Source organism: Capra hircus, chromosome 19, assembly GCF_001704415.2.
Source record: "Capra hircus breed San Clemente chromosome 19, ASM170441v1, whole genome shotgun sequence".
Lineage (NCBI taxonomy): Eukaryota > Metazoa > Chordata > Mammalia > Artiodactyla > Bovidae > Capra > Capra hircus.
The window spans coordinates 21,970,554-21,994,159 of NC_030826.1; the positions used below are offsets into that span (position 1 = coordinate 21,970,554).

Sequence of the window (23,606 nt, forward strand, 5' to 3'; positions counted from 1 at the left end):
ATCTGGTTAAGAATATGTGGTCAGGGAATGTCGCAGTAGAAAGGGTGACAGAGGCAGAGCTGGGACCATCACATCACCGAGACACTCAGGAGCCCTGCAAATAGACTGTGACTTTTCAACCGGGGTGGAACTTCCCCTCCAGGAGTGATCTGTGGCTTAGGGGGGAACCTGTGCTCTCTTTGGCTGCCAAGAGGAGAGAGAAGGAACAAAGGGGCCTGGAAGCTCTGTCTTGTGACCTGGCACTAGAGGAGTCGGTCTGTCTGGCCCATTATGTGGAGTCATAAGACCTCAGAGGTAATGGTTTTACAAAAGCATCTTCTTTCTTGTCAGAACTCATACTCAAGGAATGTTTCCTGTGGTATGCTGAGCAAGTGTAAATGAATGACATTTTAATGTCACTAGATTCTAATGTGCGGGCTACTTGGGTGACAACCTTATCTCTGTCATTTCTCATCCCCTTGGAAAGTAACTAAAAGAGGCTGCAAACTCACCTATGAGAGTAGTTTTAAGTTTTGAAGATAGTGGAAAAACCCTGGAAAGTATTTGGAATAAGGCATAATTATAACTATGCCACAGAAAAACCAGACCATTTTGGGTCCTGACTATCCCCTCATTAAAAAAAAAAATCTCTGTAGGTTGCCAGGCACAGCCTAGTAGCCAAAGAAATTGTGGTTTTGAGCTGTTCACTATTTCTAGAAACTTCATAAAGTTAATTCCAGAGTAACAGGGTGGAGACCAAAAAAGGAAGAACATTATTTTATGGTGCTTTTAGCGAAGATAAAAGATTTGCCTCAGGCTCAGGGCAGTCCAGCTGTGAGGATGGTGGGCAGGAGGGACCCAACTCCCTGGGCTAGGGGAGGGCGAGCTGGTGGCAGGCGGCCGACCCAGAGCTCCTCTCCCCTCTTGGCTGCTTCTCCTTTCTCTTCTTTCCTCTCAGCCAAGCACTAGTTCTTGAGCTCCTCATTTCCATGAAAACCACCCAGTTAAGTTCCAGCCTCCCCTTTCAAACTCATTTCCAGTGTGACTCAGTCTTCATCCTCTCCATCTCCCAAGCAAACTTAAGTCTTCATTCAGTGACCTTCACACTCAAATAGCAGTTCATTTTATCATTTGATCTTTTTACTTTAGAAAACAGTATTTTGGTTCACTTGTTAAAACTTAGAATCTTGATGTTGGTTTCCAGGTTGAAAAAAACAGCAACCCTGAAGCAGTTCAAAACCCACTTCCCATCCTGTTCTCCAAGGAACGGCAGAGTAATTACACCAGTAACCCGAAGTGGATTTAAAATTTGACTTGGGCTTCCCTGGTAGCTCAGACAGTAAAGCGTCTGCCTGCAATGCGGGAGACTTGGGATCAATCCCTGGGTCAGGAAGATCCCCTGGAGAAGGAAATGGCAACCCACTCCAGTATTCATGCCTGGAAAATGCCATGGGCCAAGGAGCCTGGTGGGCTACAGTCCATGGGGTTGCACAGAGTTGGACACGACTCAGTGACTTCACTACTCACTACTGGGCGTTAGTATATAGCATCTTCCTTCAGCGTAACTACCCCAGTGACATTTTGCAAAGACTGACGTGTACTACCTCACGACAGCTGAGGGGAGGCCTAGGAGAGCTCTGGGATGTAGAAAGAATCTGTGTGTGCGTGCATGCTCAGTTGTGTCCAGCTCTGTGACCCTCGGGACTGTAGCCCACCAGGCTCCTCTGTGGTACGCTGGGCAAGTGTAAATGAATGACATTTTAATGTCATTGGGGTAGTTACGCCACAGGAAGATGCTATATGCTAATGCCCAGTAGTGAGTAGTGAAGTCACTCGGTCGTGTCCGACTCTTTGCGACCCTATGGATTGTAGCCCACCAGGCTCCTTGGTCCGTGGGATTTTCCAGGCATGAATACTGGAGTGGGTTGCCATGCCCTTCTCCAGGGGAACTTCCTGACCCAGGGATTGAACCCGCGACTTCCGTGTCTCCTGCATTGCAGGCAAATTCTTTGCCACTGAGCCACTGGGGAAGCTGATATAGTCATAAACCTGCTGCTAACTAGTGTGTGACCTATCTTATCTAGCCACCACTGCCTGCTTCCTGGATGATCCCTGAAGACCAGCAGTCATAACCTCTATGTGCACAGTTATTTATGGACATTTGAAAATTATGCCAGGTAATGATATATTCTCTTTTCCCTACAGAGTGAAGGCAGCCCAGACTGAGTTAGGACAGCAAATCCTGGCCGATTTTGAAGAAGCTTTTCCTTCCCAGGGCACAAAGGTATTGTTTTGTATTTTCCCTTCAGTCTTTGGATATTCTCACCATATTCTGGCCTGATTCACACTCACCATAACTATGATTCACTTACTATTTCAAATGCAGTTGCTGGCAGCCATAAAGTCTGTGTGCTAAAGATTCAGGGTAATGGAACATCCTTGACTTTAAATATCCCGAAGCAATATCAGTTGGCTATTCATCTGCGTCCCCACAGCATCCACAGTGAGGGTTTATTTTGATTTCATTTAACGTGTGTCAAACCCAAAATGTTGTCTGTCTGGGGAATTAACTTTTTTTGTCATAGTTACTTTTTTTGTTTGTTTGTTTAATTTTTTTTTTCCAAACCACAGTGATTTTTTTTTTTAGGATTGTTGCATAACTTTTTGGTTTCAATTTGGTGAGGAGACAACGGACAGGAACGTGCCCGGGCTTAAGTAACTCTCAGAGTGACAGTTAGGAGACTCGCTTTTAATGGTCAGAATCCTGTTCTTTGGGATGAATCCCTTCAACTCTCACTGGTAGCCTGACTGTTTGTGTTGTGTCTGCAAAGCCCACAGTAATTTCACTCGTGAGCTATTGGTTACACTTCTCATGTAACAAGTTTTGCCTCATTTGGCCGTCACTGTGCTGGGGTAACTGCTTTTAGCTCCATCCTTCAAATTGTAGCAGACATAATCTTAATGCTTTGCATGTGTTGAGGAGAGAAGAACCCTCAGAAGCTTTTTTTCCCCTTTATTATTTGAGCTATTTTAGGAGCAAGAACTGTGCGGCTCAGAAATGACCTGAAGCACACTGACTGGCGCTTGGTGGATGGAGGTGGGGGATATATGTCTGTTTGCCGAGCCAAGGAACGTTTCCTGGATCTGTTCTATAATTCAGTAACTGGAAATATCTTAATCATTGTTCTTTGTGCCTCATAAAAGAGACTTAGGAAGTGTGTGGGGGTAGCTGCCCCAGCTTTGTCGATTACCTCCTATAGGAAACCTGCCTCTGATTTTCATGTCTGTGTATATTATGGCTGTCTTCTAGCAATCAGGTATTTTATTCATAAAGCATGTTCCTTTGTGGACTTTATCTTCCTTTTCCATTTGCTGTAACTGTGGGGAGTGGGTATCAGAAAACAGTCCTGTAAAAAGGGATAGTAAGAGATTCACAAGTTATAAGCACTAGGGTCTGTTTTACTCTACTCTGCTATTGACCCTGGTTTTAAGAAGTTTTAGAAAGATGCAGATAAAGCCCAGCTTTATCATTTAGGAAAATATAACATTGACCTACATTATACCTTTTTCTCAGACCCCAGGAGGAAAATGAGGTGAAAATGGTTTTCTTTAGCAACTTGTTTCCTTTTCCCTGGCTAGATGACTTGATGTTTCTACAAGAGTTTTCTTTTTTCCTTCTGAGTGACTATTGACCTCTCTTAAAGGCTTTGTGTTTTTATTACTGCTTCACAAATGGAAATCAAGATTTGTTTAAAAAGGTATCCAAGGTTGCTGTGAAGTCCTTTATAAATGAAAAAGTCTGAACCCGTGAGCCCATAGATTTTGGCTTTCATAACTTCTCTGTCAGATCAAACGTTTTCATCCAGAAGCCAGAGTTGAGCAGTCAGAATTCTCCGTGGGGGACAGAATAGCCACTCAGCACGGAGCATAGTCAGCATTTAACAGTTTAGTTAGCTCTTGGGCAGCCTAAGTGACACTTAAGAAACTCTTGAACTTCAGTTGAGATGGATAAATTAGAATTGATTTTAAAAAATCATAAAGATTTGTAAGACCCTTAATCATCACCTAGTTAAAATGCATAATTTTTTTCCAATTATTTTTCAGATGAGTGTCAATAACTGAGCCAAAGTTACGTGGCTATTTAGCCGAGCCATGAGCCGATGCCGCGTGTTCCGTGGTCCGCTCAGCCAGCCACGCTCATTCAGTGAGTCACTGTAAAGAAAGGTTCGAGGAGACAGAGCTGCCTTCAGTAATAACAAAGGCCTTCCCATCCTGATGTATCAATACAGCCCTGTGATGGTCTTCTACGACTCTTTTCAGGTCAAGGCACCAATATCATAATATAATCTGGCTGCCTGTTTGCGTGGCTGACCATCAGTGGGGCAAGGATGGTGGATGGAACCTGGATTTAGGTTTTAAGTGCCAGCATGCTGTTTGGCATAATTACAGCACTTTGAGAACATGAATCCAAGGTTAGAATCAGAGGAAGGTGGCACATGTGGCATCAGACTGGTGTCATTCTGACTTTTAGGGCCCTTCAGGAAGGTGACTTCAGTGCAGAAAGCAAAAGTTCCTGGCCCTGTTTCCAGGATGTCTCATTGTTGATTCACGGAGTAGCTTTTATACTGGCTACTACAGACTAGCTTAATGATTCTTTCATTGAGGAACAAGTAACTCAAATATCCATCCAGGGCAGAAGAATGAGTGTCAGGGGAGTGGAAGTAATGACAACATCATGAGTAGAACAAGAAGCAGCAGCTGTCAGAGGCCATAAGATTTAAAGGTTGCTTCTGGCTTCTGAACTGGTGTGTGTGCTGTGTGTTTTACCAGAGGCCAGGAGGACCCAGCAACGTTCTACGAGATGCGTGTCAGGTTGCTAATATCTTGGACCCCAGAATCAAACAGGAAATCATCAAAAAGTTTATTAAACAGCATCTGTCAGAGTACCTAGTACTTTTTCAAGAAAACCAAGATGTAAGTATTGACCAAATGAGCTCAGATGTCACATTTGAATTGTACTAAAAATTGATTGCTCTCAAGTCTATGATTTATATTTTATTAGTATTACTGTCTTAAAATGTTGATTGTTAAACCCTGATTCCTAGGGGCTGACTGTACAGTTCAGTGATTCTTAACCATTTTGGGGTCCTTGATCCTTTGGAGAAATGGATGAGAGCCAGAGATCTTCTCTGCAAAAATGCACCTATACATAAAACCTTGCATACAGTTTCAGGAAATTTATAGACCCTTGAAGCCCAATCATAGACCCCGGGTTAAGAACCTCTGGATCAAGTTAAAAAAGTAACCTAGACTCTTTAAAACCATGAGAAATAGATTGGTTGTGTTTTTCTTGCTTCTATGTTTTTGCTTTTTTCCTTCAACTGTCAATACTGCTTCTGAGCGCTGGGGTAGATTTTATTCCCTGCTTCCCCCAGGTTGCCTGGCTGGACAAAATCGACCGTCGCTATGCCTGGGTCAAACGCCAGCTCGTGGACTACGAGGAGAAATATGGTCGGATGTTCCCACGTGAGTGGTACATGGCAGAGAGAATTGCTGTGGAATTTTGCCACATCACAAGGTAGCTGCCAACTCTCTACTGGTTTGGGTATTGATTGATATCAGTTGACTGAAGCCCAACCCCCAGTCTCTATGGGTTCCTGTGGCTTTGGAACCACTTCCACCTGTTTTTAAAAATTGGTTTGAGAATCATGATTTTCAGGAGCATGTCTTCAGCTGTGCTGGAGTTCCTTCGGAAGACTCCGTTCCTATTGAAAGTTAGAATATATCCCAAACTGAGTCCCTGACTCCAAATGTAGCTGTATTCCACCTTCTCCATCTTCAGAGCTTCAGCCTTAGAGGAGAGAGCATTATGTAAAGAGTGGGTAAACACTTGATAGGGAAAAACGGAAAAGGATACATGAGTGCCCTGGGCTAGCAGGCTATAGCCAGAGCACTTGTTTGTATGTCTGTTCCGCCTTAAGAGTGATATGCACACCACACAGAGGCACAGTCTGATCTTATCTTTGTTCTAGGACTTCCCTATAGCCTTGCCCTACCTTGGACGGCCTGCCTTCTTAGCCATCCGAAAGCATGTCAGCCAGATTCCCTGTAGTGATTCATTGCTCCACGTTTTCCCCTGTGTCTGTGTCACACATATCAATGTGCAGTGAATGTACATCCATCATTGTTCTGCTTTTCTGACATGCTGGGTAGATGGTTCCAGAGGGACAGGGCTGTGTCTACTCCAGTGACATAGTACACACTCAGGAAATAGTTGTTGAGCAGATTTCCCACCCCTAACCCAGTGTTTATAGTCTTTGGATCGTTAATCACTTTGGCATCTGAGTGTTCTGAGCCTTTTAGAGACCTTCTCCCATTCCTCCTGTCTTCGGTTCCATGAGCCATAGCCCAAGGCCAGATAGTCCCTTTAGATCAAAGAATTAAAGCCCAAGAAGTGTAGATCAGTGTGTCCGGACAGAGCTAAAGCTAGAGTCTGCAGAGGCCCCCTAACCAGTGCACAGTTACATTAACCCCAGTTAACTTTTTAAGAAGTTCCATATGTATGCATAACTCAGCCACCTTTCATCTCTCTTAAAATTGTGGATTACGGTCAGTTTGTATGCTTTAAGAGCACATCATAGGGGGCAGGGATTCATTAAGAGATATTGGCTGTTTATTTATTTTGTAATAGGCTTTATTTTTTAAATCATTTATTTATGACTGTGCTGAGTCTTCATTGCTGTGCATGGGCTTTCTCTGTTTGGGGTGAGCAGGGGCTGCTCTCTGCCTGTGGCACAGTGGTTTCTCATTGCATTGACTCCTCACGTTGCAGAGCCCAGGTTCTAGGATGCACACGTAGGCTTTAGTTTTTAAAGCAGATTTATGTTCATAGCAAGATTGACAAGAGATTTCCCATATACCCCCTGCCCTCCCCTGCATCCACAGAGGCCTCCACCATCATCAACATCCCCGACCAGAGTGTATACAGGTTACAGTTGCTGAACCTACCTTGACACCTCCTTGCTACCCAGAGTCCCTAGTTACATTAGGGTCACCCTTGGTGCTTTACGTTCTGTGTGCTGGTGGTTTTCAGAAACATACTTGCTGCTGGATTTAGATGACCTTATTGATTCAAGATTGATTGTCGTTGTCACTTTCTAAGTCCTGATTAGCAAAGAAAGAGTACATTGCTTGAGAGATTGATAACTAATTCACTTTAGCCCCTAGTTCAGTGTCTTGCAAAATTCATTTTCTGTGAAAAATGAAGTCCACAGGAGAGTGAGTGTACATAAAAGCCAACACGTGCTGTTGTGTCAGCTAATGGCAGTGCTGCTGCTAAGCTTTCATTGTTCAAATTGAACAATGTAGATACATAATTCTCAAATTAAGAGGCTCTTTGTTTGGTTTTTGTTGTTTATTTGTGTGGGAAGATGATCTGTAGCTCAGTACTTACTGAGAACTCTCGTGAGACTGCTCTCTTACAACGCAGCATTCTGAGATGGGACGCTTGAGTGGCCTGTAAGCGTCACAGGCAGGAAACACCCAGATGGGTACCTGTCACTTTTTACAAGGGGATTGACTCCCATCTCTCCCATCTCTACCCAGGGGTCCTGTTTTCTGGTTGAAAGATGATTATTGAGCTATCTGGAAGAGGGAGGGCTTTATGATTCAGTAATTAATGACTTGTAAAATTATATAGAATATATGCATTTTTATAAAATACTGAGTAAATGCTTCATATATACTATTAACAAGTGAATGGAAATTTTAAAAATAATAAAAATTGTAGTAGCCATGTAAGCAAACTGAGAGCCATTATCTTTGATTTTATTTTTGGACTGGTGGATAATTTCACCTTAAAATTCTTATTATTTATTTATTTAGGCTGCATGGCTTATGAGATCTTAGTTCCCCCACCAGGGATTGAACCCAGGCCCTCAGCAGCAAGATTGCAGAGTCCTCACTGCTGGACTGCCAGGAAATTCCCTAAAATTCTTATTTAGAATATGTGTTTCTATTCCCTGAGCATTAAACTTAGTTGGTGATAGACTTCAGGTTTTGAAATGACTACATACTTTGTTTTTTTTTTTTTAAGTATAAGCTAAAGCCACTTACTTTGTCCTGTCTTGAATGATCGGTTTGTTCGACAGCATTCTTCTCTCTTTAATTTGAAGGACAGAACTTGCCAAGATCATGCGTACAAGAGCTAAGGAAATTGAAGTGAAATTGCTTCTCTTTGCTATTCAGAGAACGACTAACTTTGAGGGGTTTCTTGCAAAACGCTTTTCCGGGTGCACCCTGACAGATGGAACACTGGTAAGACTGTCCTAAGGGATACCAGACCGGGGCATTGGTGGCCTGGGTGGGTGGGCTTCGCTTTTGAAGTCTTTTACAGTTTGGTGTTTCCATCCATCAGCTCAAGTGCTTAATCCTCCATCCCAAGGATTTTGTTGAAATCATGCAAATAGTCATATAACACATTCTGTATGGCTTTATCATTTGTCTATTATGCAGTATTTCATATTTTTAGAATGTCTTGTCATCATTTTATCAAGGGATCAGCCCCATTTTAAGCCTAGTAATTCTGTGAGTCATAGAGTCTTCACTTATTCAGTCACAAATACCTTATTACATTATTAACTCTTCAGTTTTATAATTAAGATGTGCTTAGAGGAAGATGTAACCCCCAAAAAGGTGAACTGCAACCTTAAAAGCAGAAAACATTAGAGATTTCTGTAATGTCCATTACTCACCTTAAGTAAAATATGATATATTCATGCTGTGGAATAGATAGAACAGTTTCAGAGTGGTAGAATGAGGAATAGATGTAGATGTGCTGTCGTTGGAAGAAAACCTCTCACATGTATAGGTGCAAAACGTAAGCTATAGCCCAGTGGTGGTAATTTAGTCGCTAAGTCATGTCCAGCTCTTTGCGACTCCATGAACTGTAGCTGCCAGGCTCCTCTGTCCATCGGTTTTCCAGGCAAGAATACTGGAGTGGGATGCCATTTCCTTTCTCCAAGGGCTCTTTCCAAACCAGGGATCTCCTGCATTGCAGGCAGATTCTTTACCAACTGAGCCACACAGCCCTGTACATATAGTATAATTCCATTTGTGGAAGAAGCATGTTTATATATGTAAACAGGTAAGAAAAAGGTCTGGAAATGATAACAGTGGATGTCTACCTGTTTCTCAGGGCAGCCCGGCGTCTCTCCACTTTTACCTCACTACCAGGGTCATGCTCCCAGACTGCAGCCTTCTGTCTCCCCGGGGTACTATGCTCTGCGATGTTGTTCCCAGTCACTAGGAACCCCCGAACCTTTCCCACCAATCCATTCCTTTTTGGACTTCTGTCTTTGAAATTCTCTGGCCTAATCAATTTACAAATACCTCCTCCAGTTGTTCAGCTGTCGCCTAGCTCTCCCGTCTAGTTTGCAGAGTTTCAGATTACAAAAAATCCCGCTGAACCATGAGCTTTTTTTTTTAAAGTGGACCATTTTTAAAGGCTTTATTGAATTTGTTACAGTATTGTTTCTGTTTCATTTTTTGGTTTTTTGGCTGTGAGACATGTGGGATCTTAGCTTTCCAACTCGGAGAAGGCAATGGTACCCCACTCCAGTACTCTTGCCTGGAAAATCCCATGGACAGAGGAGCCTGGTAGGCTACAGTCCATGGGGTCACGAAGAGTCAGACATGACTGAGCGACTTCCCTTTCACTTTTCACTTTCATGGATTGGAGAAGGAAATGGCAACCCACTCCAGTGTTCTTGCCTGGAGAATCCCAGGGGCGGGGGAGCCTGGTGGGTTGCCGTCTATGGGGTCGCACAGAGTCAGACATGACTGACGCGACTTATCAGCAGTAGCAGCAGCAGCTTTCCAACTAGGAATCGAACCTACACCCCCTGCATTGGCAGATATAGTCTTAACCACCAGGGAAATTCTGAGCCATGAGCTTTTTACTCACCCTTCACCTCTCCAGTTGGTCAGCTGTCTTCCACACAGGCTTCTCCATGTCACTTCTCTCTTTTAAGACAGTCTCTTCTCCTGAGACTGTTCTTTGTCCCAGTTATTGTGACCCAGCAACCATTCTGCATTCCAGTTCCTGACCATGGCAGCTCCACAGCCTTCAAGGACCTTCCCTTAAAGATGAGTTTCTAGAAAGGCAACAGAACTCCTCTGGCCTCTTCCACAAGGCAGGCCAGGTCCTGGAGAATCAGTTCACGGCCGCCCTGCTCTGGGGAGATGTGAAGGTTGTGCTTCTCACTGTCAGTGAAGTTCACTCTGAGCCTGGTCCAGCAAACATCTTGCTGTGGGCAAGTGGGGCCACACCTTCACCAGTAGCCTGCAGACGTCACTGTCAGAGACCCTGATGGACTTAGTAGTGACTGCTGACCGTGCTCCCAACAGACAGTGTTGGAAAGAGGCTGGCCTGCGCTGGGTCAGAAGTGCCACCTGGCCTAATGGCCAGTCTAGCTGCTGGATACCCCATCTAAAGACTGGCTGTTCCTTGTCTCCTAGCCTCTTCCCTGTCTGGCCTTGATCCCAGGATATGCCTTTTGGGTAATCCTTTGTGGTCACCATTTTGTTTCAGAGTAGTAGAACTACAGAATGAATCAAAGTATATCCTAATACTCTTTACCATATGCCAGATTTCATTGAAAGTTATCAGATTCCTTGGAAAATAATAGAGCAGATAAGAAGTCCGCCAAAGGCCAGGTTAACCAGAGACCCTCCCAGGCTTGCTCCCTTCCACCCTTCGCTGTATCACTCAGGCCTTTTCACGCCCCTTGGTGACCGATTGACAGTGAAACAATGAGGGTGAGCTCACCTGAAAAGACAAGTTCACCTGGAAAGCTCTTCCTAACTGAGTCATGTGATGCATCATCTTTTGCTCTTTTTTGACAGATGTGGATACTTAGAAACTTAGACTGTTAGAAACTGTTAGGAACTTAGACTGAAAGAGCCTTAAGGACAGGGCATGTTTTGTTTTTATTATTCCAGCCCCAACAAACTCATAATGTCCTGTGCTATAACAGTTACTGGAAGAAGGGAACTGCCCAGGTTTCTAGCTGATTGCCTACATTCCTGACCTTTAGGAGGGATTTAATATAATCTGTAAATTAAAACGCCTTGAAATTAAAAGCAAATGTCTAGATAGGATTTAACTATACCCACATGCATCATTAGAGACTCAGTGATTAGATTTATGGTAAAAATTATATTCAGCCTCTATGAAATCACTGAAATGAAAATCACCTTAAAATGGTGAATTTTATGTTAATTATATCACAGTTTTAAAATATCAAGGGTTTTAGAAAATCTGAGTTTAGTTATAAATCATCTTCATGCTTCAGATAATTTATCTACCAAAAAGAGGGAGAGTAATACATGCTTGTTATAGCTCAAACAGAATAAAATATTTTAAAAGAACAGTCACTTCTTGGGACTTCCCTGGCAGTGGATCCAGGTCCAGTGGTTAAGACTTCGCCTTTCAATGCAGAGGCTATAGGTTTGATCCCTGGTCAGGGAGCTAAAATACCACGTCTTGCGGCCAAAAAACCAAAAGACAAAACAGAAGCAATATTGTAACAAATTTAATAAAGAATTTAAAAATGGTCCACATTACAAAAAAAAGGTCGACATAAAAAAATCTTAAAAAAATAATAAAATAGAGGACAGAATATTAAAAAAAAAAATAGAATAATCTCTTCTTTCTCACTTACTCTAAATCTCTCCTCCCAGAGATATGCACTGTTTAATAGTTTGGGTTATAATTTGAGACTCTTCCAACCATGCATACACATGTGCACAAACACACCTACACCTACCTGGGTTTGGTTTTGTTTTTTTTTTTTTTAAACAAAAAAGAGGAACCATAATGCCTGTGTTTGAAGAGTTTATTGAATGCTTCTCCACCAGCGTTTATCCGCCAGTGTTTTTCAAGCTCCCTCTTGGGGCAGGGCCTTAGGTAAAGATGAAAAATTGAATCAGACAGGTACGTATATTCTAGTAGGAGAAAGATATCTATACGTAACTGTCACAGCATGAGATCTGAATGTGGTGGCACCAAGAACAAAAGAGGGGTCCCAGCAAGGTTAAACCAGGTATCTGTAGGCCTGTGCTCACCATCCTATCGGCTGAGACCTCCTAGCCATCTTTTTAAGGACAAATCAGGAACTGGGCTGGAATAAAGTATTTATGGAATGAGAAATGTAGAAATTGTGGAACTTTCATCTCACATTGAAAACTCTCTTCTCCAGGGAAAGGAAACAGATTCATCTTAAATTTCAGAGTTTCTTCTTTGATGATTTGAAGGGTCCAGCTAAGGCCTTAGAAAGCAATTTGTGCAGACAGACCCAGATATGGACATACTACTGACTAAAGCCTGGTTGGCTCTTCCCAACAGTAAATGAGACAGCTTGGCTGTCCTGTGGCCGCTGTTGTTTTGATAGTGTTGGGAATCCCATGTGATTTAATAAGTAGGAATACACTTGCCGTGTGAAGACTTTTCATGTATGAACTTGAAATCAACTGTCATCATAGCAAAAAGAATGAATTCTCTCAAAACTGGAAAGTTGTGCATTTCTTGGCAGATTTTTGGTTTCATTTAGCAGCCCCAGAGCTCGTGGAACATGTCATTTGAGTTCTTTAAAATCTAAACCTCAACTTGTAATTCTCTGTGGTCTGTGACAGCCACAGAGCAGGAGTGAGTGGCAGATTTGGTTGTCTCTGCCAGCGGGCCTCTTGCACACAAGGCTGAGTTGTGCTGGTGATGGCTTCCTGCAGAGACTGGTTCTTTCATCACACCAAATTAATCAGAGCAGTAACATGGCCCCCTCAGTAGCAGGCATCTGCGTCCACCTCTCGGTGTTCTGTGGCATAACATTTGCCAATGGGATGGTGGTACAGGAGATACTTGGAGGGCTTTGTTGGAGACTAGGGCAGAAGGGTGAAGCCCAGTGGCCTCTGTCTTGTAATTTGATGGATGCATTGCTTTCATTTCCTGGAGAGCTCCCAAAGAGATGAAATAGTAGGGAAAGATCTAACTTGTGATTAAAAACATTCTTTTTATGAGTCTTCCAAGCCCTGTGGTCCTCTTATTCCCCGCTGAGCATTGCTCTATTGAGAGGCACAGCCGTGGTCCTGCCTTCATGACTTGTACCCCAGTTAAACACTAAGGACAGCCCCCGCATGCCGCACTTCCTCGGCTGTTGTGTTAAGCTGCTCTGTATGCACAGTCATGCTCATTAACTGCCACTACATCTCTGTGCAGTGGGTGTTCATATCCCTTCACATTGCAGGTGGAAGGGCTGAGGCATGGAGAAGTTAAACCACATACCCGAGTGGTAGAGGCTGGACTTGAACCCAGGCCCATCCCTCAGTCAATGGTCGCACAAGCCACACAGTTCCTCAGGCCAGAAAGCACCTTTCCCTTGATTGCTTCCTTTCCTTCCCCGTCACATCCACTCTCTCACCAGTTCCCCTAAGTCTGCTTTCCTAAAGATGCCCCAAGTGTGGCCACTTTTTTCCATTTCCACGACTCTAGCTTCGCCCACTCGGGTGTCAGCCCCACTTGGCAGCAGCCTCTTCAGAATCTAAAACTGGTCCTCCCACTGCCCTGTTTAGAACCCCCAGTGACTGCCCAGTTGCTATGAGAAAACCAGCCTTTCCCACAACCCACAACAGGCTGTGTGATCGGGGGCCCCACTGCCCCTCCCTGCCACGTTCCTTTCACTCCAGCCTTCGCACTGGCTCTCCCTGGGGAGAATGCTCTTCCACAGGTCTTGGCCCAGCTCGCTGCTTCTCCTCATTCAAGTCTCTACTCAAATGTCCCTGCCTCAGAGAGGCCCTCTTGGATCGCCTTGTAAAGAACCTCCCCAGCTCAGCCCAGTTCCCACACTGTATTTTCAACACGGCACCTCCCTTCTTTATCTTGCTCAGTGCTGGATCTCTGGTGCCCAGGAGTGTGCCTGGAGCTGAGCACATGCTCAGCACACCACTGCAGGATGGGTGGCATCACCCGCTTGTCCCTTTGCCTAGAAAGCCCTGGCCATCCCACTCCGCTCCCACACTGAGCTCTGAAGCGTCCTTCAGTTCTGGCTCCAACATCGTTTCCGCGGGGTGGTTTTCTGTGACCCTCTGTTGCATCCTTTCATAACAACCTCTGCTTTTCCTGCATGGCCGCCTCACGCGCTTGTGTGATTCTTTGGTTAAAGTCTGCCTCTCCCACTCAACCGTAAGCTCCCTGAGGACCGAGCGCAGTCCTCGCTCCTGCCTTCCCTGTGCCCAGTGCATCCCTTTGTCAGGTGGATGAACGGAGGAGCGGTGAGTCGCTTTTCTGGTGTCAGCTCGGTTCCCAGTTGGAATGCATGTGCCTCACGTGAATGAGCAGGAGGTGCCCAGTGCCCCTGACTCCAGTAATCTCATCAGCTTGTTAATAGAGACAGACTGTGGGGACAGGAAGGACACCTCTCCTGTGGGGAACCTCCTGACCCGGTGACACCAAACAAGTAGCCCACTCTGTACTGCCTGGAACGTCTCTCTGCTTTTTCAGTGCTGCCTTTTAAGTTTGCTTCTTACGGCCTACCTCCATCCATTGAATACTCCCATCAGTGAGCATGGAGCCCAGGAATGCCCTCAGTCGGCATCACCAAGATTTCCAAGAACACATTGTTTTTAAAATGAGTCCTACCTGTATATAATTGTGAAACATATTATCAACCCTGGTAGGCCTAGCAATAGATGAAGAATATTTGGTTCAAAAACTTACATCCTGTTTCTGTTGCTGAACAATCTTAAACAAAGCTTTGCAGTCAGTTGCTGTCTTGCTCTCCATGTCTCCAAAGGACCGAAAGACTCAGAATCATAGTGGGTCAGCTCAACAGTGTGATCCCCAAACCCACTTTGACCCAGTAGGATCAGGAATCCAGTGCTATTAACTAATGTAACTTGTTGTTGAAGCTTAGATTCCGTTTTTCACCCTCACCTTAAAATACCAGCAACCCTCACAGAGACAACTAAGACTTAGAAATATGGCTTTCAGAGAAACATTGCTTTCTAGAAATAGCCTAATTCTGAAATGTAAGTTGCTTTTCATTTATGAGGGTTCCCCGCCCCGCACATCAGGCAAAGAAGCCAAATTTCAGAGTGTATATATTTGAAATGTTTGCTGCTTTCTTAGACCATATTGTTTCTCCAGAGGATACCTCAAAAATCATTGTTCTCCTCCTGATTTCCTTGAGCTAATGCATTAATTAGTCTTCCCGGGTGGCGTAGTGGTAAAGAATCCACCTGCCAATGCATAAGACACAAGAGATGCAGGTTCAATCCCTGGGTCAGGAAGATCTCCTGGAGGAGGAAAAGGCAATCTGCTCTAGTATTCTTGCCTGGAAAATTCCATGGACAGGGGATCCTGTGGGCTATAGTCCATAGGGTTGCAAGGAGTTGGACACAACTGAGCATGTGCACACACACACACACACGTACACACACACACACACACACACACACACAGTGCCTTAATCACAAGGCTTTCTTCATACACCAAGGCTCTGTCTAGCTACAAAACACCATCCAAGTGTTTTAGCCAAGAAGTAAGTAGTTTACATGGATGTAAGTGGAATTGCCTTAAAGCTTAAACAAGACATGGGTGTGGTTTGTGTGTGTGTGTGTGTATTTAAGTTGTATTTTTTTATTTTCTGTGTTGTTTGTTGGGTTCCTTTTTTCTTTCTTTTTTCGGTAACATCTTCAGCTGATGTCCTGGCACCTGACAAAGTCATTCATGACACTGTGGTCTGTCTGCCATCCCTCTTGCCATAGGGATCAATTCAGTCTGCTCCACTGATACATGCTCCAGTTATCACAAGTACTTTTATTATTTTTGAAAATTTGAAAAATACTAATTTGTTTAACTGTTCTAGGTCTTAGTTGTGGTGCGTGGGAGCGTCGATCTTCATTGTGGCATGTATATCCTTAGTTGCAGCACGTGAGATCTAGTTCCCTGACGAGGGATCGAACCTGGGCCCCTGCATTGGGAGCTCAGAGTATTAGCCACTGGACCACCAGGGAAGTCACCTCACAAGTACTTTTAGAAACTCCCTCTGCACCCAGCTTCTTGTCTCAAGAGAGCCATTCCCTCTACCCTCTTCCTCTTCCCCAGCACCTGCCAGTCCCTTTTATCCTGCTTGTCTGCTGAGTTCCCTTTCTGCTAGAACACCCAGCTCCCTGGCATAAACAACATTCTGAGGTCAGATTTGTAAAAAAAAAATTCCAAAGCACAACCTCCTTTCCTGTTGTTGCGCTGGAATCATCATTGTTAATACATATCATGTGCTGCTTCTAGCGTTTCACACACTTTATCACATTTAATCCTTCAAGTGGTCTGTAACTGTATCCTCCTCATTCAGCCATTCAGGCTGCTGCGGTTCAGAGAAGCTAGGTGACTGGGCCAACGCAACAGCATTGGAGCTGAAACCCACATCTCCAGCCTTCTACTAGCCCGAAGTCTCACTCAGTGATCTTTTAAAAGAGTGGTCAAGGGACTTTCCTGTTGGTCCAGTAGCTGAGACTCTGTGCTCCCAATGCAGGGTGCCCAGGTTCGATCCCTGATCAGGGAACTAGATCCCACATGTGGCAATTAAAGAGGTCGAGTGCCACAATTAAAGACTGAAAATCCTGCATGTTGCAGCTAAGACCCAGTGCAGTCAAATAAATGTTTTTTGTTTTTAAATACATGCTCAGAAGTATTTTTGAAAAATGAAAAAAAAAAGTCACATTCAGGGACTGGGGAGTAATTTTTCTCAAGGAGATCTTGTTGTGGGTGCTGTAATGGGTCTTAATTGGGAAGAGAAGAGTCTATGATCTGGAACACAAAAGATTAGCTCTGGAGTTTGTTTTTGAATTCAAACCTACCTTCATATTTCAGAAGAGATATAGGTCTCTGGCCAGGCACCAGAGATAAGACACAAGATAGGCATGATTCCTACAGTCACAGAACCTGGTGGGGAGGAGACACACACATGAGTAATTGGCAGTATTTTAATAAACACCTAGTTAGGGGACATGCCAGGTGGGGATGGAGGCTTCTAAACTAGACTTGCCAGGTGGGAAAAGGCTGCCCAGAACAGGGGACTTTTGACTTGAAGACTGAAGGATGAGTGAGAGTTGTAGGCAGCTTGCGATTGGGGTCAGTGGGCGGTAAGGTCTCTGGAAGACCCAGAGGGAGTTTGATGTGTGATGTGGGAAACCCAAAACTGGTACTCTGTGACTACATGGAGGGGTGGGGTGGGGAGGGAGAGGGGAGGGGGGTACGCCTATGGCCCATTCTTGTTGATATATGGCACAACCATCACAGTATTGTAAATTATCCTCCAGTTATAAAAAGCAGTGCGAAGTCCTGGTGGTGAGAATGTGATCCAGGGTGTCTCCATTTTTGCCCATCAGATCAGATTGCATGGTATAGCTGTTGGAGAGCCTTGGAAAAGGCGGATCAGTGGGGAAAGGTGTTGACTCTACTCAGAAAACACCCATCTGTTTCTCACATCTAATTAACAGAAAAAACTGGAATCTCCACCCGCATCCACCAATCCCTTCCTGGAAGATGAGCCAGCAGCAGAGATGGAGGAACTGGCATTAGAGAAAGGAGATTTAGAGCAAGTAAGTCTGGTTTGCATTTCCCCTCACAGCCTGCCGAATGTTTGTTTCTGAAAATGGGTCTGCTCACTCTTAAATATGATCCCTTGGCTGTTGACCACGTTCAGAGATTACAGCTTTGGTGGTCTTTCTAGAAGGGCTTTATCTGAAAGTACATTTAGAAACCTGAATAAAAGAGCAGTCCTTCCTGCCCCTCCCCACCCCACCCCGCTGCTCTCCAGTCGCCTCACCACCGGCCTCAGCAACAGCCAAGCTTCATCAGCGGGTATGGCAGGGTGGCCGAACTCTGCCTGGGCTCATTCATCATCTCTCGAATTTAGCAGCCCAGCTTTTAGTTGTCCCCTGATCTGGTCCGGTGAAGACATGAGAGGCTGAAAGGTCCCTGGTGAAGTTAGCAGCCCCTGTCAGCCAGGAGAGACTCCGACTCAGCGGAAGCCAAGCACCTTAGGTCTGGAAGCCGTCAGGGAGGCCTGAAAATACCAAGGGGACCAGTGGCATATTTGGAGAGTTACTTTTCAGAGCACACCAGCACTTTCATTTCCTTCGGCTTTTTCTGTCCAACTCTTAAATTTCCTCTCCCTCCATTCCAGAGAATGGTGTTTTTGTTTCATTGCCATTTTATGACACTAGAGGTTAGAGCGATAAATCAGGACTTTTCCTGTCTGGATTAGTGAGCCTTCTTTTTAATTTTCTACACTTGGCTGCTGGAGGATGATTTTATGAGATTATTTTGATCCAGACACCACCGAAAGGGAGGCCGGCTGGGAAGAGCAGCTCTGGGAACCCCAAAGCCGTGCCTGTCGCAGTTCACCCTGTGCTCCTAGCCCGGGGGGATGATAGGGGTACAGTCCTGGCAGGAGCCAAGACAGCAGGACTCCCAGGAGCAGCTCTGAAGCGATGCCACAGGGGTATCTGATCCACTGATTAAATAATTATAACAACACGGATGCCTCAAATTTTTATGGTGCTTTATAGTTTAGAAGTCTTCCACAGGCTTTACTTTATTTTGTCCTTCCTGTGCCTGCCTTTTTCAGGATTTCTGTGAGCGGCAGGCTCAGTGACTAGCCCAGGGTTACAGAGTTTGGAAGTGAAGAAGCTGGGAAAGGACTGGAAGCCAGGTCTGGAAGTCAGAGACTAAAATTCCTTTCCTGGCTCTCTTTGCATCACACCGTGATGTCGCCCTGAAAAGTGGAGGACCTAGAAATGAATCCCATGAATAAAAGGGAATGAATAAAACTGGAGAGATGCCCTGAGGCCACATCCCAGAGATCTACAGGATTAAATATAATTGATTTAAAGCCATCATATCAGCTAGGCTAGGAGAAAACAAAGATTTCTCTTAAAGAAATGCCTCTCTCAGGGACTTCCTTGGTGGTCCAGGGGTTAAGACTTCATGCTTTCAGTGCAGGGGTTGAAGGATTGATCCCTGGTCTGGGAACTAAGATCCTACATGCCACTCAGCACAGCCGAAAAAAGAAAAAAATGTGTCTCCCTCATTTGGGGAGGAAGGACTGGGATGAGAAAGGAGAGTCCAGGTATGGAGCTCATCTTCCACCCGCGCTTGGGTGTCTGTGCCCTCTGAGCTGGCCTTCTGTAGTTGGGCCATTTTCAGGGCCCTCCTGTCTCCCCAGCGCACATGGCTGCCGCTGTCACACCCAGAATCATGCAGTTGAGCACTCAGATGCGCGCAGTGCTGTTGGAAAATTATCCCATCAGCCAGTCATCTCTGGGTGTCACAAAACTGGATTATGATAGAGTTCCCCATGAGCTACAAAATCAGTTTTGTCAGGTAGCTTGGTTTTGTTTTTTCTTTCTTGTGGAACTTTTTGCTCATCCTGGAAGCTTGAGATTAAGCTTGTCTTAAGGATGAAGATCTGCTCATTCTAAGGACACACAACACAGGTGCCTGGGGTAATGCAGAGTCACTGATGGAGAAGATGCCAGACTCTGGTTTGCCATCAGCTGGCTGTGTGACCTTAGGCGGGTACTTTTCTCACTGGACTTCCCTTGTTGAGAGGGAGCCAGTGGTTTTCCAGTTCTGTTCCTTGGTGCCCTGTCACATGTCACTGTGGGGAGCTGGGAGGAGACCAGAGCTCCAAGTCCCTCCAAATAGAGCAGTTCTGTTTTGAGTCACTTTTTTCATGGACTCCCAGGTAAAATTCCTTTGGGATCAGGGGTTCTAGGTATGTTCAAAAGGAAAGTACTAAGACTTTGTGGAGGTCCAGTGGTTAAGACTTCAGCTTCCAATGCAAGGGGTTGAATCCCTGATCAGGAAGCTAGACCCCACATGCTTCTCGGCCAAAAAAGACAAAACAGAAAACAGAAGCAATGTTGTAACAAACTCAGTGAAGACTTTAAAAATGGTCCATATATTTAAAACCCTAAAAAAAGTACTGAAAACCTCTGAGCTAGATGACCCACCCTCAGCTTCACGGGCTGTTCCTTTTTAGTGATAAAACTGACACACCAGTGACTAGTGCCTCCTCGTCTGCGTCCCCAACCTCATACCACCTCCCCAGCACCATCCCACTTGTGGTTGATTAGGTGGGAGCTCCAGGACCCCCCCCCACCCCCGCCCCGATTTCCCAGTCACTCTCTGGCTTCTGAAGTTGGGCACACTGGAAGAGGAGGAGCCAGGTGGGGCTTCAGGGGGAAGCACACAAGATGGGTGGTGAGCTCGGCTGGGGCAGGGGGACCAGTATTTGTCCTGGGTTACCCAGCCTGTTGGCATCACTGCAGTCAGCAGACAGGGTGCCTTCAAGATGAGCCTATAGAGAAGGGAGCGTGAACTTGAAAAGAGGTATTTACTTCAAGCAGTCTGTGCCAACATGTTCCCAATGATTAAAAAATGGCATCTGAAAGAGGACTGAGGGTCCTCAGAGTATAAAAGAAAGAAGAAATAAGGAATTTCTGGCTTTAAAATGTACCCTTCTGGTGATCCGAGCAGTTAGATTTAATCTGTTTACATTGGATTGTAATAAAAGGAAATGGGACCAGCTGCAGACCTCCTTACTGTGACAACAGTAACCTTTTATTATTCCATCAAACTCCAGGAGGAAATAGCTTAAACATCTGCAGCTTTTGGACAGAATCCACACACTCCGAAGTCCAGCCCGAGTGCTACTGCTAAACGACTTTAGTATGTTCTTTAAGCTGAGAAGCAACCCTTTAGGGAGCCTGAAGGTGCAAAGAGAGACACCAACTTGAGCTCCAATTCTAGCCTGTGGCATCTAAATATGAACACAGATATGAGGCAGCCAGAAGCAGGAGGCAGCTCAGTGGGGGTTAAAAAAAAAACCAGACTTGAGGCAGTGCCTGCCATTGTTCCCCTCTTGCTTCCAAATCACATTGAAAACTCTGTAAGAGGACAGGGAGCTATGACTATGGCTATAGGCCCCTCCTCTCTGCTGGCAGCGCCATTAGAGAGCAGAGGCTGGGCAAAGTAGAGTCTCCTGAGGAAGGTTCGGGCCACCTGGGCTGTCTGGCTGTGCGGCTGGCTCTCTGGGCCACAGCCAGAGGTGTCTATGGGGCCTCATCAAACTTGGGTCCCCAGGAAGACGGGTCAGGGTGAGTTTGTTGAAATATCAGATAGCCATACTCCCTAGTCATTGAAATCTCTGTTTATCTGCATAAGCTCTCTGGATTCATCCATACATTTTTATCACATCATTTTGTGCATACATAAAAAGGAAAATATAAGCAAAATAAATAGGTAAAGATATTCCCCAAACTTCTTCACCTTTGGAGTCTTAACTCTGCTGAACTTTTTTTTTTTTTTAAGAGCTTTTTGATGTGGATCAATTTTAAAATCTTTATGGAATGTGTTACAGTATTGCTTCTGTTTTATGTTTTGGTGTTTTGCCCATGAGGCATGTGGGATCTTCTCTCTCCAATCAGGCATCCCCCTGGGAATCCAACCAGGGATCCCAACCAGGGAACCCGCACCCCCTGCATGGGAAGGGGAAGTCTTAACCCCTGGACTACCAGGAAGTCCCTCTGAACCACTTAAAAAAAAACTTTTAATTTCAAAATAATTATACACTCATAAAAAGTTGCACAGAGAAGTCCTGGATACCCATCTCTCAGCCTCGCTCAGTGCTGATGACTCCCATAACTACAGCACGTTATCAAAACCAGGATGTTGGTGCTAACCTCGTTTTTCACTCAGGTGTGGATGTCTCTGCTGCCACTCAGTGTGGTCCCAGCTGCTGGTGATGTGCCGTTTCTCAAAATGCTCCTCTGCTATACCTGGGATATACCTGTAGTATGGTCATCATCAAACCAGCTGGTTAACACTGACACAGTACTAGTCACTTAACTCTAGGCCTTATTTGGATTTTTTATTGTTATTTGAAACCTTTTTCTCTTTTTTTAAAAAATAATGTCAAATTTGGGGGAAAGTTTTAAAAATATTGCTGCTACTGCTAAGTTGCTTCAGTCATGTCCGACTCTGTGCGACCCCATAGACGGTAGCCTACCAGGCTCCCCCGTCCTTGGGATTCTCCAGGCAAGAACACTGGAGTGGGTTGCCATTTCCTTCTCCAATGCATGAAAGTGAAAAGTGAAAGTGAAGTCGCTCAGTTGTGTCCAACTCTTCGAGACTCCATGGACTGCAGCCTGCCAGGCTCCTCTGCCCATGGGATTTTCCAGGCAAGAGGACTGGAGTGGGGTGCCATCGCCTTCTAACTCCCAAATATCTTTCACCTGAGCTCACTAGTTTCTGCCACTTTGCTGCACTCACTTTACCATTTTCTCCCCTCGCCTCTCTCTTCTGTCTGTTACTCCCCCTCCCTCTGTCTGTCTCTCTTTCAGAACAAGTCAGTGTATAAGTATCATGCCCTTTGTCTCTGAGTATTTCAGTATGTATTTCCTTTCTAGGAAACACATTCACTTAAGAAAGATGTTCACTAAGGAGAGGTACTCACTAAAATCACCACAGGTCAAAATCAGAAAATTTAACACCAGTGTGATATCTCATTTATAGATTTATTTAAATGTTATAATGTGATCCAAAAGTGATAAATTAAAACACTGTCAATTGTTGGGAAAGCACACTGAAATTAAATAAAGCCAGATACAAAATACACATGTTGATTTAAAACATGACAATATTCTATATTACACAAACCCCCATTTATAATTTCCAGAAGCTATCCTACAGACATGTGAATATTTTTGTCAGGGGAAGAAAATATAAATAAAGGGAATAATTATAATATTTATGAAGATTGCATTTTAGTTAATGAAAAGGCATCTGGGTATTGTGGTCTTGTTTTCCAGTTCTAAAATCAGGATATCTGGGTCCCCTGTGGCTCAGCTGCTAAAGAACCTGTCTGCCATTGCAGGAGACGCAGAAGCCAGGGATTGGATCCCTGGGTCGGGAAGATCCCCTGGAGAAGGAGATGGCAACCAGCTCCAGTATTCTTGCCTGGAAAATTCCATGGACAGAGGAGCCTGGCAGGTTACAGTCTGTGGAGTCGCAAAGAGTCGAACACCACTGAGCATGCCCATACACATGCTGTGTGGCGCTGTTAAAATTAGGATATTTCAGGATATCTAATTCTAAAAAAGTTAGACAAATTAAATCACATTTCTCTGTTCGTTTATCAGATCACTTTATTGAAAAGAACAAATTTTGAAATATAAGTAACTGACTTGGAAAATGTAAAACAGATAAGGACCACACCTTCACAGTCATCACACTGCGTCACAGATCCCTCATTCTAAACTAATGGAAATGTAGACAAACCCCTAAGGTATCTATGAAATGAAGTAGAACTTTGGATCTAGCCAATTTAAACTCAAATTAACCCGGTCTTACATGCTAAGTCACTTCAGTCATGTTCAACTCTTTGCTACCACATGCAACCCGCCAGTCTCCTCCATCCATGGGATTCTCCAGGCAAGAATACTGGAGTGGGTTGCTATGTCCTCCTCCAGGGAATCTTTTCGATTCAGGGATCGTACCCGCGTCT

At 44.6% G+C, this 23,606-nt stretch overlaps 1 protein-coding gene across 2 annotated transcripts in view; it reads left to right on the plus strand.

Moving 5' to 3' along the window:
* The window catches only part of VPS53 (VPS53, GARP complex subunit), a 125,133-nt gene that overhangs the window by 43,242 nt on the left and 58,285 nt on the right, over window positions 1-23,606 (plus strand). For both annotated transcript variants that reach the window (XM_005693305.3, XM_005693307.3), the window contains 5 exons: window positions 2,185-2,263; window positions 4,810-4,953; window positions 5,415-5,557; window positions 8,154-8,295; window positions 17,533-17,634. In XM_005693305.3, coding sequence (XP_005693362.1) covers window positions 2,185-2,263; window positions 4,810-4,953; window positions 5,415-5,557; window positions 8,154-8,295; window positions 17,533-17,634 — 610 coding nt within the window. The remainder of the gene's footprint in view (window positions 1-2,184; window positions 2,264-4,809; window positions 4,954-5,414; window positions 5,558-8,153; window positions 8,296-17,532; window positions 17,635-23,606) is intronic.